The 15,207-nt window shown below is 40.6% G+C and overlaps 3 protein-coding genes across 6 annotated transcripts in view; all 3 read left to right on the top strand.

Annotated features, from left to right (window-relative positions):
- The window catches only part of LOC127508760 (patched domain-containing protein 3-like), a 207,293-nt gene that overhangs the window by 176,083 nt on the left and 16,003 nt on the right, over positions 1-15,207 (top strand). The window lies entirely within an intron of this gene.
- The window catches only part of LOC127508717 (probable polyketide synthase 16), a 248,369-nt gene that overhangs the window by 158,619 nt on the left and 74,543 nt on the right, over positions 1-15,207 (top strand). The gene's annotated exons all lie outside the window — the stretch shown is intronic.
- Positions 2,909-7,903, top strand: LOC127508886 (uncharacterized). Its single transcript, XM_051887358.1, has one exon. It carries the CDS (start codon positions 3,181-3,183, stop codon positions 4,045-4,047), a length of 867 nt encoding a protein of 288 aa, XP_051743318.1. The 5' UTR covers positions 2,909-3,180; the 3' UTR covers positions 4,048-7,903.

Raw genomic sequence — 15,207 nt, forward strand, 5'->3', positions numbered from 1 at the left:
GCTGTGACTGTGGAAGAAATGTTCTTCACATTTTTCATGTGCAGACATTTGAGTCTCCTGAATTTTGATTTTAATATACCAAGTGCCTTGCAGTCAAGTGGCCATTGTCTCTGTATGGCTTCATTAGCTGAAGCAAAAGAGGGTATGTAGAGTCACCAATTATATGCATGCCCTCTGGAAGAAGGGAATGTGGATCTTCCTCAAGAAGTCGGCCTACCTCTGACAAATGAAACACCCTTAAAACTACCAGAGTGACCCACACTGACATTACAGAACAGCTGCTGACTGTCACAGAATCCTGTAAGTATAATAGAATGGAACTGTTTCTGTTTATATAGGCCACAGGATTCTCACAGTGTGGTTTTACAATTGAAATGTGGTATCCATCAACTGCACAGACAGTGTTAGGAAACCCAGCTGTTTTGAATCCTAACTGGGATATATGCAGGTCTTGTCCTCTGGGCCAGGAGATGTAATGTGACAAATGACTTGTTACAAGAGAGCAGAACTCATGCAGATGTGTTGAAACTGTAGATTTGGTTATGTTTAAATCTGTCATTTACATTTCAATTAAATCTTTTAAACCTTTCTTTATTGATGCCAATTAATCTGCAGTGTGGGCTGTTTATTTTTTACGCGACAAGAAAGATTCACTGGTTACAAGTTGCAACATTTACAACTGTAGACCAGGTAGGTTTGTATATCCTACCATTCACTAAATAATCCCTTTTAAGTAATGAGCACTGTTCACCTTCGGTGCTCCTTATAACCATCTTCATGTAAAAACAGTGGTATTTCAAATGCATCCACTTTGTCGCGTTCACTTCCATTGCTGACGTTTGCAGTCACCAAGACAGCGAGATTCAGGAAGTGTCTGATTTGCCTGCACTGACTCCTCCCCTGACTGCAGAAATTTAGAAATTCAAAGAAACAAAATAGCAAAAACGTATTCACGATGAGACACAATAGTAGTAACAAACACGTAGCTTCTCGCCACTGTACCCCACCTCAAGTCCTAAGGTCAATAAATACTTAAAACTACTACATTTAAATTTAAATACAGATTTGCAGCAAATGCATCGTTCCGGTATGAGGCAGAAGAGTGGTCAAAAAGGGCAGCTTGGAGAGGAAAACATAATCCAATCTATCCAGAAGCGTTCCATTTCAGGCAGTCACTACCGCATGCAGGTAATAGTAATTCAATAGTAAATTTTAAAGGCGCTTTTAATTTTTTCGATTCACGCTTATTATATTTTGATCCGTGACCACATTCTTTGCCATTCTGATCATTTTGCATTATTTTTTTTAAGTTTTTACATGTGTTTTTACATTTTTGATTCACGCTTACTATTTTTTGATCCGTGACCGCAATACTATTGGCAGGAATCTAACCCCGTACGTCAGTGGTTAAAATTACCACAGTGATACAACAGCTCATTTTACTGAGGACGGCTGCTCAAATCTCAGCGAGGTAAACGCAGGATTTACAAAACACTTTGTATATTAAAGATGGGACAGTACCTACTTTATTTGGACCAAGTATTAATTATTGATGTATTTTCTATGGGATGTTCAAAATACAGAGTTTTGTGTTTTATATTGTGTAGGTCTGGGTCAACTGACCAATCAGAGCAGAGTAGACCAATCACAAGACTTAACACCTGTGGCATTGATGAAGAAACATGTTGATATGAAGAACCTGAGACAGAGTGAAAGAGAGAGTTGATTAATGATCAGCCAATGTGTCAGAGAGATTACTGACTTTCTTGAAATTTAAGAACAACTTTTTACCCCGGTTTCACAGACAAGGCTTAAGCTAGTCCTAGACTAAAATGCATGTTTGAGATGTTTTAACTGAAAGCAACTTGTACTGACATATGCCAATGTTTTGTCTCAAGACGCACACCAGTAATGTTATTTTCTAGTGTATGTTTATAAAAGCTACTTAAATATCCTAATTGAACTAAGGCCTAATCCTGGCTTAAAAAAGAGAGAGATCAGACTTTTAGACTGAGCAGTTTTGTTTGATTATTGTTGAATGGATGCTGAAAAATGTCAAATATTAAAACTATATATTTGTCAAGTTTGATCAACTGTTCTTTAATTAGTAACAAAGACTAAATATATTATTATGGAAGTGTAAACTTAATTAGTTAGGTGGACTAAATAGAATGGAAGTGTTTATTCAATAAAATCTAAAGCATTTACAAAAACCACAGATAGTGGGCTTATTTAGAAGTGGGCTTAAATGGTACACACACCTCACAATACCCTGGAATTTTCACATTATGTAACACACAATTTTGTGTGTTACATAATACACAAATTTAGATATAAATATTTATATGAAAAAAATTTAATTCGGGTAGTCACTTCCCCTAATCACGACTGTTCCAGAGTCTCGTCACATCATGGTTGCCAAGCCAAAGTCCCCTCATCTTGTGTGTTTGGGCTGGACACACTTCTCTAGCTCCTCCCGAGGCGGCAGCGTCTGCTACAGCTCCTCCCGAGATGGCGGCCGTTCCAAGTTCCCTCGTCTTGGCCACGGTGGCCTCTCCCTGTACCGCCTCTGCTTCACCACCATCCAGGGCTCATGCTTAGTTTGTTGGAGCATCGGGAATCCACTCCTTGAAGGGGGGTCATGTCACAGTTCCTTTGTGCCTTTCTAAGGCCACGTTCACCCTGCAGGCAAATGTGGCCCAAATTCAACATGTGTCCTCATGTGATATATCTGTTTTCCCCATGACAGTGTAAACAGCACAAACCACATGGAATCTGATCTTTTCAATTCTTATCTGTGCCACTTCCATGTGGTACTAAATCCAATGCAGATGTTTTGTAATGCGACAGCGGTGTGAACAGTCATATCAGAATTCATGCGATTTTTACGTCACTAGATTGGTCAGATTGGTTTGCGTCTGTAACTCCGTATAGCTTTGTTTTGAATCTCTTACTTTTATTCATTGTTGCTTATTTTTTTATTACCGTATATGTAATATTGCCTACCACACTAATCTGACGTCGCTAGCTTGTAATATTTGAATCTAAATCGCTGTTACAACGCATTTGCATTTGCAGCGCTAGCTTGTCAACTTGTTAACAGTCGCTCGCGCGCTCCTTTTTCAACGCGTTCTTCAAACAGCTGTGGTAAGTCGGATCAGTCTACAAACACGGTGAGTCATGTCATCCTCTCCCAGCATTGCTACCTGTTCCATTTGCCACATGTTTACCATAGCTCTCTCTGTCAGTGATGAGGGATTTACATGTCATAAATGTAGGGAAATAGTCAGGCTGACAGAGAGAATCTCAGAATTAGAGACACGCATCCAAACTTTAATCGAGGATAGTAAGAATGCAAGGGCTTCAGATACTGTTTTGGATGCGACTAGCTTAGTGAACTCTGTACATTGTTTGGTTCCGGCTGTAGAGCCCGTGCAGCAGGGCACTTGGGTAACGGTGAGGCGGCCTAGCCGCGAAAAACACCACTCTTCCGTTCCAATAAGAACATCAAACAGGTTCTCCCCACTCAGTGATACACCCACTGAGAATCCTGTTGAAAGTGCCCTAGTTATTGGCGATTCTATTACACGGAACGTGAAAATAGAGACACCAGCCACCATAGTCACATGTTTGCCGGGAGCCAGAGCACCTGACATCAAAGCAAATTTAAAAGTGCTGGCTAATGCTAATCGTAAATACTCTAAGATTATTATTCACGTCGGCACTAATGATGTTCGACTTCGCCAGTCGGAGATCACTAAAATTAACATTAAAGAGGTGTGTGAACTCGCAAGTACAATGTCAGGAGAAGTAATTTGCTCTGGCCCCCTTCCTGTTCGTCGGAGTGATGAGATAGTTAGCAGATTATCATCACTCAATGGCTGGCTGTCTAAGTGGTGTCCGCAAAATAATATAGGTTTCATAGATAATTGGAAAAGTTTTTGGGGCAGACCTGACCTGTTAAAAAGAGATGGTATTCATCCCTCCCGGGATGGTGCTGCTCTTCTCTCTAGTAATATGGCACATAGTCTTAGAACTGAAACATGACAAACTGGGGCCCAGGTCAGAAAGCAGCAGACAAACTGGCTAAACCGACCGTCTGCTAGCTGCCTCACGTTACAGAAGTCAGAAAATTCAGATAACTCTCAACACATAGAAACTCTTACACCTAGATATTTTCAAATAGAGACTGTGTCTGTACCCCGAATTAGTAAAAACAAAAAACTTCCAAACCCATTTAATGGTAAAAATTTAATTGATGTTCAACAAATAAAAAATAGAGATAATAATGCTAAACAAATGATAAAACTCGGGTTGTTAAATATTAGATCCCTTTCTTCAAAATCACTTATTGTTAATGATATTATCAAAGATAATAATCTAGATGTGCTGTGTTTGACAGAAACTTGGCTAAAACCGGACGATTACATTACTTTAAATGAGTCTAGTCCTCAAGGTTATGATTATCGACACAATGCCCGTCAGAAAGGCAAAGGGGGAGGTGTTGCTGTAATCTATAGTAATATTTACAGTATTAGTCAGAAGTCTTTCAAATATAATTCCTTCGAAACTATGGTACTTTACGTAACATTATGTAAGTTGACATTTGTGCTGGCTACTGTATACAGGCCACCAGGACACAATACAGACTTTATCAAAGAATTTGCTGACTTTCTATCAGAGTTAGTACTAGCTGTAGGTAAAGTCCTTGTTGTTGGTGATTTTAATATTCATGTAGATAATAAAAAAGACGCATTAGGATTGGCATTTGCAGATATTCTAAACTCTATTGGTGTTAGACAACATGTGTCAGGACCCACTCATTGTCATAATCATACTTTAGATCTAATATTGTCACATGGAATCGATATTGATGCTGTTGAAATTCTGCAGCAGAGTGACGACATCTCAGATCATTATCTAGTCTTGTGTATACTACATTTAGTCAAGGCGGCTAAACTGCCTCCATGCCATAAATATGGTAGAACCATCACTTCTACCACTAAAGATTGCTTTATAAATAATCTTCCTGATCATTTTCATCGCCTTAGCATACCAGACAGCTTAGAAGACCTCGATGTTGCAACAGAAACTATTGCCTCTGTCTTTTCCAGCACATTAGACTCAGTTGCTCCTTTGCGTTTAAAAAAGATTAAGGAAATTAATCCAATGCCATGGTACAATGACCACACTCGGGCCCTAAAGTTAGCAGCCAGAAAAATGGAGCGCAGCTGGAAGAAATCAAAACTAGAAGTATTTCGTATTTCGTGGAGAGAGAGAATGATTGAGTACAGAAAGGCCTTAAAATCTGCTAGATCTGCCTATTTTTCAAAACTCTTAGAAGAAAATAAACACAACCCTAGGTATTTATTTGATACAGTGGCTAAATTAACAAGAAATAAAGCTTCAACTTCTGATGTTTCCAAAGAGCACAGCAGTAATGACTTTATGAACTTCTTTACTTGCAAGATTGATAATATTAGAGAAAAAATAATAACCATGCAACCGTCTACTACAGTATCGTGTCAGATAGTGCATTGTAGTGTCCCTGAGGAAAAATTCAATTCATTTACTGCTTTAGGAGAGGAAGAATTGTCTAAACTTGTTAAATCATCAAAATCAACAACATGTATGTTAGACCCTATACCGACTAAGCTATTGAAAGAAATGCTTCCAGAGGTCATAGACCCTCTTCTCAATATCGTCAATTCATCTTTATCATTAGGATACGTACCAAAAACTTTTAAGCTGGCTATTATTAAACCTCTTATTAAAAAAACCACAACTTGATCCTAGAGAATTAGTCAATTACAGGCCGATCTCAAATCTCACTTTTCTGTCAAAAATACTAGAAAAGGCAGTATCATCACAGCTATGTTCCTTTTTAGAAAGAAATGGTATCTGTGAGGATTTCCAGTCAGGATTTAGACCGTACCATAGTACTGAGACTGCTCTCATTAGAGTTACTAATGATTTGCTCTTATCATCAGATCGTGGTTGTATCTCTCTATTAGTGTTACTGGATCTTAGTGCAGCATTTGACACTATTGATCACAATATTCTTTTAAATAGACTCGAAAATTATGTTGGCATTAGTGGAATTGCATTGTCATGGTTCAAATCATACTTATCTGACCGTTATCAGTTTGTAGTAGTAAACGAAGACATGTCATATCGATCACAAGTTCAATATGGAGTACCACAAGGCTCAGTACTAGGACCGTTACTGTTCACTCTGTACATGCTACCCTTGGGAGATATCATTAGGAAGCATGGCGTTAGTTTTCACTGTTACGCTGATGATACTCAGCTCTATATTTCTTCGCGCCCTGACGAAACTTACCAATTCACAAAATTAACGGAGTGCATAGCTGATATAAAAAATTGGATGACCAGTAATTTCCTACTACTAAATTCAGAAAAAACAGAGATTCTAATTTTTGGACCAAAAACTTCTTCACGTAATAACCTAGAATATTGTCTAACACTTGATGGCTGCTCTGTTAAGTCTTCGTCGTCAGTTAGGAACCTAGGTGTGCTCTTTGATACCAATCTTTCATTTGAAGGCCATGTTACTAGCATCTGTAAAACCGCATTCTTCCATCTTAAAAATATATCTAAACTACGACATATGCTCTCAATGAAAAATGCAGAACAGTTAGTTCATGCGTTCATGACCTCAAGGCTAGATTACTGTAACGCTCTACTGGGTGGTTGTTCTGCTCGCCTGATAAATAAACTACAGCTCATACAAAATGCAGCAGCTAGAGTTCTTACTAGAACCAGGAAGTATGACCATATTAGCCCAGTTCTGTCAACACTGCATTGGCTTCCTGTTAAACATCGTATAGATTTTAAAATCTTGCTAATTACTTACAAAGCACTAAATGGTTTAGCTCCCCAGTACCTGAGCGAGCTCCTAATTCATTATAGTCCTTCACGTCTATTGCGATCTCAGAATTCAGGCCAGCTGATAATACCTAGAATATCAAAATCAACTGCAGGTGGTAGATCCTTCTCCTATTTGGCACCTAAACTCTGGAACAATCTTCCTAGCATTGTTCGGGAAGCAGACACACTCTGTCAGTTTAAATCTAGACTAAAAACGCATCTCTTTAACCTGGCATACACATAACACATTACCAATTTATATTTCCAAATCCGTTAAAGGATTATTAGGCTGCATAAATTAGGTCAGCCGGAACCGGGAACACTTCCTATAACACCTGATGTACTCGTTACATCAGAAGAAGAATGGCATCTACGCTAATATTAGTCTTTCTGTTTATCCCGAGGTTCACCGTAGTCAACCGGATCCGGGCCGTATCCAGGTGAGACCAAGGACCTGCACCTTGACACGACCACAACGCAGCCCTGAAGTATCAGCAGAGATTGAGTCAACTAGATCATCCCCTGTGAAGGCCTCATCGACACGACAGCCACGACACAGTTCCTCAACAACCGTCCATACCGGCGTGATGAATACGATCCTCAATTGGATGGAACTGAAATAAATACTTTTAATGTTGCGATCCTATTGGACTTATGATAGCAACCTGAATTGTAACAAAGCACTGTTGGCCAGAGGAGAACTGGCACCCCGACTAAGCCTGGTTTCTCCCAAGGTTTTTTTCTCCATTTTAACACCAATTTGCCACTTGTCTGCCACCTGATGTCACCTGATGGAGTTTGGGTTCCTTGCCGCTGTCGCCTCTGGCTTGCTTAGTTGGGGACACTTGACTTGACATTTTGATATTCAACAGTGCTTTTGATCTGCCTGCATTGACACTATTCTTTAAGAGCTGCTGTGCAGTCAAACAATGTACCAGTTATCAATGTAAAGCTGCTTTGACACAATCTACATTGTAAAAAGCGCTATATAAATAAAGGTGACTTGACTTGACTTGACTAGAGATCAACATTCGTCACGATTCTGCGTTCAGCCTATTCAAAGATTTTACATACCCAACAATATCAAGACAGTTGCGAAAGGAAGTCAGTTGAAGGGCAGTGATGTGTCAGGACTCGCAAGTATTACAAGAGACAGCTCTACAGTGGGTACAGAAAGTATTCAGACCCCCTTAAATTTTTCACTCCTTGTTATATTGCAGCCATTTGCTAAAATCATTTAAGTTCATTTTTTTCCCTCATTAATGTACACACAGCACCCCATATTGACAGAAAAACACAGAATTGTTGACATTTTTGCAGATTTATTAAAAGAAAAACTGAAATATCACATGGTCCTAAGTATTCAGACCCTTTGCTGTGACACTCATATATTTAACTCAGGTGCTGTCCATTTCTTCTGATCATCCTTGAGATGGTTCTACACCTTCATTTGAGTCCAGCTGTGTTTGATTATACTGATTGGACTTGATTAGGAAAGCCACACACCTGTCTATATAAGACCTTACAGCTCACAGTGCATGTCAGAGCAAATGAGAATCATGAGGTCAAAGGAACTGCCTGAAGAGCTCAGAGACAGAATTGTGGCAAGGCACAGATCTGGCCAAGGTTACAAAAAAATTCTGCTGCACTTAAGGTTCCTAAGAGCACACTGGCCTCCATAATCCTGAAATGGAAGACGTTTGGGACGACCAGAACCCTTCCTAGAGCTGGCCGTCCGGCCAAACTGAGCTATCGGGGGAGAAGAGCCTTGGTGAGAGAGGTAAAGAAGAACCCAAAGATCACTGTAGCTGAGCTCCAGAGATGCAGTCGGGAGATGGGAGAAAGTTGTAGAAAGTCAACCATCACTGCAGCCCTCCACCAGTCGGGGCTTTATGGCAGAGTGGCCCGACGGAAGCCTCTCCTCAGTGCAAGACACATGAAAGCCCGCATGGAGGACTCCAAGATGGTGAGAAATAAGATTCTCTGGTCTGATGAGACCAAGATAGAACTTTTTGGCCTTAATTCTAAGTGGTATGTGTGGAGAAAACCAGGCACTGCTCATCACCTGTCCAATACAGTCCCAACAGTGAAGCATGGTGGTGGCAGCATCATGCTGTGGGGGTGTTTTTCAGCTGCAGGGACAGGACGACTGGTTGCAATCAAGGGAAAGATAAATGCGGCCAAGTACAGGGATATCCTGGACGAAAACCTTCTCCAGAGTGCTCAGGACCTCAGACTGCGCCGAAGGTTTACCTTCCAACAAGACAATGACCCTAAGCACACAGCTAAAATAATGAAGGAGTGGCTTCAGAACAACTCCGTGACTGTTCTTGAATGGCCCAGCCAGAGCCCTGAATTTAACCCAATTGAGCATCTCTGGAGAGACCTAAAAATGGCTGTCCACCAACGTTTACCATCCAACCTGACAGAACTGGAGAGGATCTGCAAGGAGGAATGGCAGAGGATCCCCAAATCCAGGTGTGAAAAACTTGTTGCATCTTTCCCAAAAAGACTCATGGCTGTATTAGATCAAAAGGGTGCTTCTACTAAATACTGAGCAAAGGGTCTGAATACTTAGGACCATGTGATATTTCAGTTTTTCTTTTTTAATAAATCTGCAAAAATGTCAACAATTCTTTGTTTTTCTGTCAATATGGGGTGCTGTGTGTACATTAATGAGGAAAAAAAAAAAGAACTTAAATGATTTTAGCAAATGGCTGCAATATAACAAAGAGTGAAAAATTTAAGGGGGTCTGAATACTTTCCGTACCCACTGTATGTCCAAAACTGATTCAGTATTTTGAGTCTCTTTCACACTGATAAGAAAAAAAGCAAGGTGGTATTGCCGGCGCGACCACCGACTCAAGGGAGTTAACCTGCAAATAATACCTACCGTTGAACTCAAAGTCATTTTTTGTAAGACTCAACTCCAAAAACTTCAAAATCGAAGCTCCCAGTCTGTTAGGATCCGGGTACTTCCTAAACCATTCCCTCACTGCTCTTAATCCTTTGTCCGTCTCTGTGTTTGTACATAAACTTTCAACATCCATAGAAAATAATCTCGCTTCTGGATTCAGTGTCAAGTTCCTTACCTAAAAAATCATAAGTGTCTTTAATATAGCTATCATGCTTGGTAGATAATGGGTTGAGATAAAAGTCTATGAATTCTGCTACCCCGTAGCTCTCGCTACCACAGTCAGAAACTATAGGTCTACCCAGGGGCATATTGGAAAAGGCCATGCAGATTTTTCCTTGTGAATTTTGGGTAAAATATAAAATCGTCTCTCTCTTGGTGTACCCTGTCCTGTTATGTATGCCATTTGTGATTTTGTAAAATAGCCTTCTTTTTGTAAAGTGTCCAGCTCTTGTTTAATCTCCTCCACTGAATCCATAAAAATTGGTTTAGTTAGAGGCTTGTAAAATTTCTGGTCTTCCAACTGTCTATTTGCTTCTTTAACATATTGCTCTCTGTCCATAACAACCACTACCCCTCCCTTATCTGCTGGTTTTATTACCAGCCTCCCTTTCCCCTGTCGTAATATTACAACTTTCCTTTTCCTCCAACCATCCAGCAATCACCTTCCTATCTTCTCTGATCAGTTCCCACATAATCTCTGAAGTCTGTTCCCCCCTAGGTTCCCATCCTGTATTTAATCTTAACGGTTTCTTAATCCAATCCTCATCCTGATTATCTCCAAAATAATCTGCTAATTTAATCCTTCTATAGTATTCTCTAACATCTGACTCCATCTGTAACCTATAAGAAAAGTCTTTCATCATCAAATCTTGGAACAAAAGACAAACCACGCTCCAATGATTTCAACTCATCTTTATTCAAGTCAATCACTTGGGAGAGGTTCATCACGGTCCCAGTTTCTTGGCTCACATGATGCCTCTCCCCATCTAGTTTAAATAACTAAGCCAATGGTTGAACATGGCTCTTGCCGTCTCCACCGTTCAGTGTATCATATGCACCTCTGTTCTGAACTTGTTGTAAGGCAAATGGGTTATTCCACTTCCTGATTCTTCAATCATCTGATTTAATTCCCTCAACACCTGCTTTTGTCTCTCCTGTAAATCCTCGGAATAGTTTATTTTCTGTACCATAATAACCGCATTTGGGAATGTATCTTTAGCTGCCCCTGACATCCTGCTAAATGTCCTCTGTAAAACACCCATAGATGTATGGTTTCTGTTGTTCATACCAAATGATAAAATCACTTTTAAAACCTCAGGACTGCTCGTTGTCTTCTGTTTTAAAATCCTCTGTGCATGGGACAGCTGCGCAGGATAACTTACAACCTGTACCCTCCTGTCAGTAACCTCCAGAATCCTACTAAGGTTAGAATCCCCAGTGATCAAATTTTAATACACCTTACAGGTGCAACCTAGACACATCATCAGTGATGTAACCTGGGGTCATCGGGTGTTTTGGGTCTTTCAACAACATACCCCAACTTGTGTCTAGGTAGCTTGTGCGGTCCACAGCCATCTAGATGCTTTCTCAGCAGTATTCATGATGTTCCTGATGGCTTTCTTTTTTTGCAGTCCCCTGATTCCCAGGAACTTGAGGGCCCTGCAGAGCGACTGGCTGGCAAACCCTCGACAGCCAACCTCAATGGGGAGGCAGCAGTCTTCCATCCGCTGCTACGGTATTCACCTGCCAACTCCTCGTACTTGACCCGCTTTCGTTCAAATGCCTCAACCATTCCCAGTCTACCGTCTTCCCAGGGCACAGTCAATTCCAATAGGACCACCTGTCTTGATGCTTCTGAAAGGAGGAAGATGTCAGGCCTAAGTGTGGCCTTTGTGATGGTTTCTGGGAATTTGAGCTGCCTTCCCAAGTCGACCTTTAGCTGCCAGTCCCAGACTGTTGCCAGCAGTCCCCCAGATGGGTTTCTGCTGTGTGGTGGTTTCTTTCCAGCCTTGACAAATGCAGTCAAATGCTGTGCTGACTGCTGATGCCTGCTGAGAGAGATCAAAATAGGCTTCTTAGGTTCCAACCCCAAACTTATCTCCCCCATGCTCTTGTCTTTCAAATATGCCCCTCCTTTCTCCAACCTCCCTATCTACTCCACCACTTCTTCCTTTCAACCTTCTAACAACCATTTCTTCCTCATCCTCTTCTTCTCGCTCTACTCCCCCACCCGTCCCTCTCTCTTCCTCCCATCCTTCTATCGCATTAGTATTTTCCCCTGTCCTATCCAAAGTTACCCACACGCCCTCTTCCTCCCTCTCTTGCCCTAAACTCATATCGTTCTGGGTTTCTTCTTCCGTTTGTGTGACGTTTTATGTCTCAGTCATATCCACAGTTCCTTTATTTCCATGTTGCTCTTCCCCTGTCGTTATTACATCCCTCCCTTGAGTTGAAGTCCCGGACTTCAACTCAAGGGATAATCAGGATGAGGACCCTCGTTTATAGCATACTAACTAAGCCATAACCTACAAATATTTTATCTCTGTTATGTAATAATTATAATGCACCAAGGGCAGAAATAAGGTTCTTTTTTTTTTTAAGTGGCAGATATAAGCCAATAATACTGTTGCTAATAAAAGTAGCCGACTACGCCACCTGGATTTATCACTGAGACCCTGGACTCAATTTAACCCAAATTCAACTCCATCACTTCCCACTGGACATCCACACATTGACACTTAAGAGGTATAATAACTTACAAAATCTTTTTATTACCATAAAAATAGAAAACTGTAAAAAATTTTATTACGAATGAGGAAGATGCAGCAAGATGTTTAGTCTTTAGAAGAAAGCAGCAAGATGTTTAGTCTTTGGGAGCAGTCCAATTATTCTATTCAGATTAACGACATTAAGTTCATAATTTAATTTATCATTCATTGAACGGTACGTAGGCATTTAGACACTTACACTGTGTTTGCTCCGTCCATCCTTGAAACTGCTCAGGTAATGTCAATGACCCAGTTCCTGAAAACCTCAATATTTTATCTTATCGAAAATAACGGTGATGTTTCCACGCAATAAAAGCGTTTTTTTATTTTTTATTTCAACAGTAGTGACCACGCAATGACTTGGCAGCTCTATCAATGGCTTGAGCAGTTTGACTCAGAACTATTGCTGTCTTAATAGAGAGCTGTCATCTGCTCATGTGAATATCAGTGGCTGGCCTGATGAGGGTTCAAACGTGGGCTACGGACGGAGCGCGAGCTTAATCCAGTGAGAGCCGGTAAAGAGTGCAGCCACGCGTATCTGTAAATGAGAGCTGTGAGCATCGTCAGGATTTGTAATCAATGCATCAAGAAAACAAGTGAATCGTTACACCCCTAGGATGTAGCTTTAGCCACGTTAGCTGTGCAGCACACTATCAAACTCATTCAGAATCGAATTTTAGCAAACATCCACAAAATACATGCCATACTTACATGATCTGATATGCTGCATCACAAACACTTTGTAAAGATCCATTTTGAGAGTTATATTAGCTGTGTGAACTTTGCTGTGTATTATTTATGCCAGTGGTTCCCAAACTGGGGTACGTGTACCCCAGGGGTTCGCAAACAAACTGCCAAATTTTGTCATTCATTTAATTCTTCCCCACCTTAAAATAACATTAAAACCAAGCATGAATTTTCTAACAGGCACAATGCCCTAACTATATGACATCCAATCAAAATACCACATCTTTTGCGGTCAAATCTGACAACATCCATAGAGTCTGCTGCCTTAGCAAATTGCGCTACATTACTGCCGTCCTTGACAATATACAGTTAATTTAGCACTTACTAGCAGGAAGAACAAATAGCCTGGCACAGAAGGTGCATAAAGATCAATTTAAGATTCAAACTCTTGATACAAAACATACCTTTTGTGAGTTCTTGTTTTTAATGTTGATAATATTTTACGAGCAAGAATGCAAATCCAAATACCCACACAATTGCAAATGTGACATTGATTTTATGCAACAGTTCAACAAACAAAAGGGTAATATTAAGTGATGTTCTTCACAGTATTGTCAGTATTTACTCTATTGTGCAATGAAAGCCACAGCAGAACTACAACACAGCGGTAATTCGTGAATGAATCTGCAGCTTTGAACGAATCATTCGCGCAAGTCATTGATTCAAAGATTCATTCATAAATACAGCCACTTGCTTTGTTGAACAAATGACTCGACTCACGCTTTAAGACAGTTTTAGCATTTAAAAAATCACTTTTCACATTTTTATCATTGCATATATCTCTATTAAACATTTTTTTTTATTAAAACATTATTAATGTTGTATTTATAAAGATGAAAAAATGCACTGGAAAGGAGTCGCCAGCTTGGGTGCGGGGAGCACGAGCTTTTAAAGGTGTACCCACCAAATCAGCGCATTTTTCCTCCCACCCCAAAATAGGCAGTTAAAACATGGTATTAAAAAAAATGTATGGGGTATTTTGAGCTGAAACTTCACAGACACATTCTGGGGACACCTTAGACTTATATTATATCTTGTGAAATGGCCATTCTATGGCACCTTTAATAGGAAACTCAGACATTACTACAGAAATGTAAAAGCTTACCTGTTTGGAGCTGAGTTGGGTGGTACCAGTCTAATCCAGAATGACAGCTCATTATCGATGCAGTTCCAGCAGTCTCATTCAGTAGTGTCCAGCTGCAGAACTGAAGTGCGCATCGAGGGCGCAAAGGAGGCTAAAATTAGTGGCCAGCTGTAGTCGGTCTCCACTTGATATACCTTGACAAAGGGCCCTTAATGTTTCCATTAGCCAATATGTCAAAGTTGGAACGTAATTCTGATTGTGATCAGCTCAGTCACAGGAAGTGGTGGCTTGTTTTTCCCCATCCCAGCAGTACAAGAGCATAGTACAGCACTCTCTTAGGCTGACTGGGAATGCATGAGATGACACTATCAGCATCCAGGTAAAGTGTGACTGAAAATATGAAAAAAACAAAAACAAAAAAAAACTGCAGAACGAGATGGGACACAATACAAAAAAATATCACTGCAATAAAGGTTTATGACTGGGCAAGCGCTTTAGGACCCTCGTTTATATTAGAAAAGCTGTGATAAACAGACATCCACTCACATTGCGTGTGTAAAGGCAGGAACACACCAAGCCGACGCCGACTAACTAGTGGCGACGAAAGCAGACTGCGGGGTTGGCTCACGTCGGCAGCGTCTGGGTCCAAAGTTGCCCTGACACACCAAACTGACGCTCGACAGCCGACGGCCAAGTGGCACGTCCGTTCTGCACCTGCGTAAGATGAAATGCCTTTCCGTACCAGCAGGTGGCAGTAGCTGAACAGCCAATCAGAATGATCAGATGGTCAGATAAAAGTA

The sequence above is a fragment of the Ctenopharyngodon idella genome, chromosome 3, assembly GCF_019924925.1.
Source record: "Ctenopharyngodon idella isolate HZGC_01 chromosome 3, HZGC01, whole genome shotgun sequence".
Taxonomy (NCBI): Eukaryota; Metazoa; Chordata; class Actinopteri; order Cypriniformes; family Xenocyprididae; genus Ctenopharyngodon; species Ctenopharyngodon idella.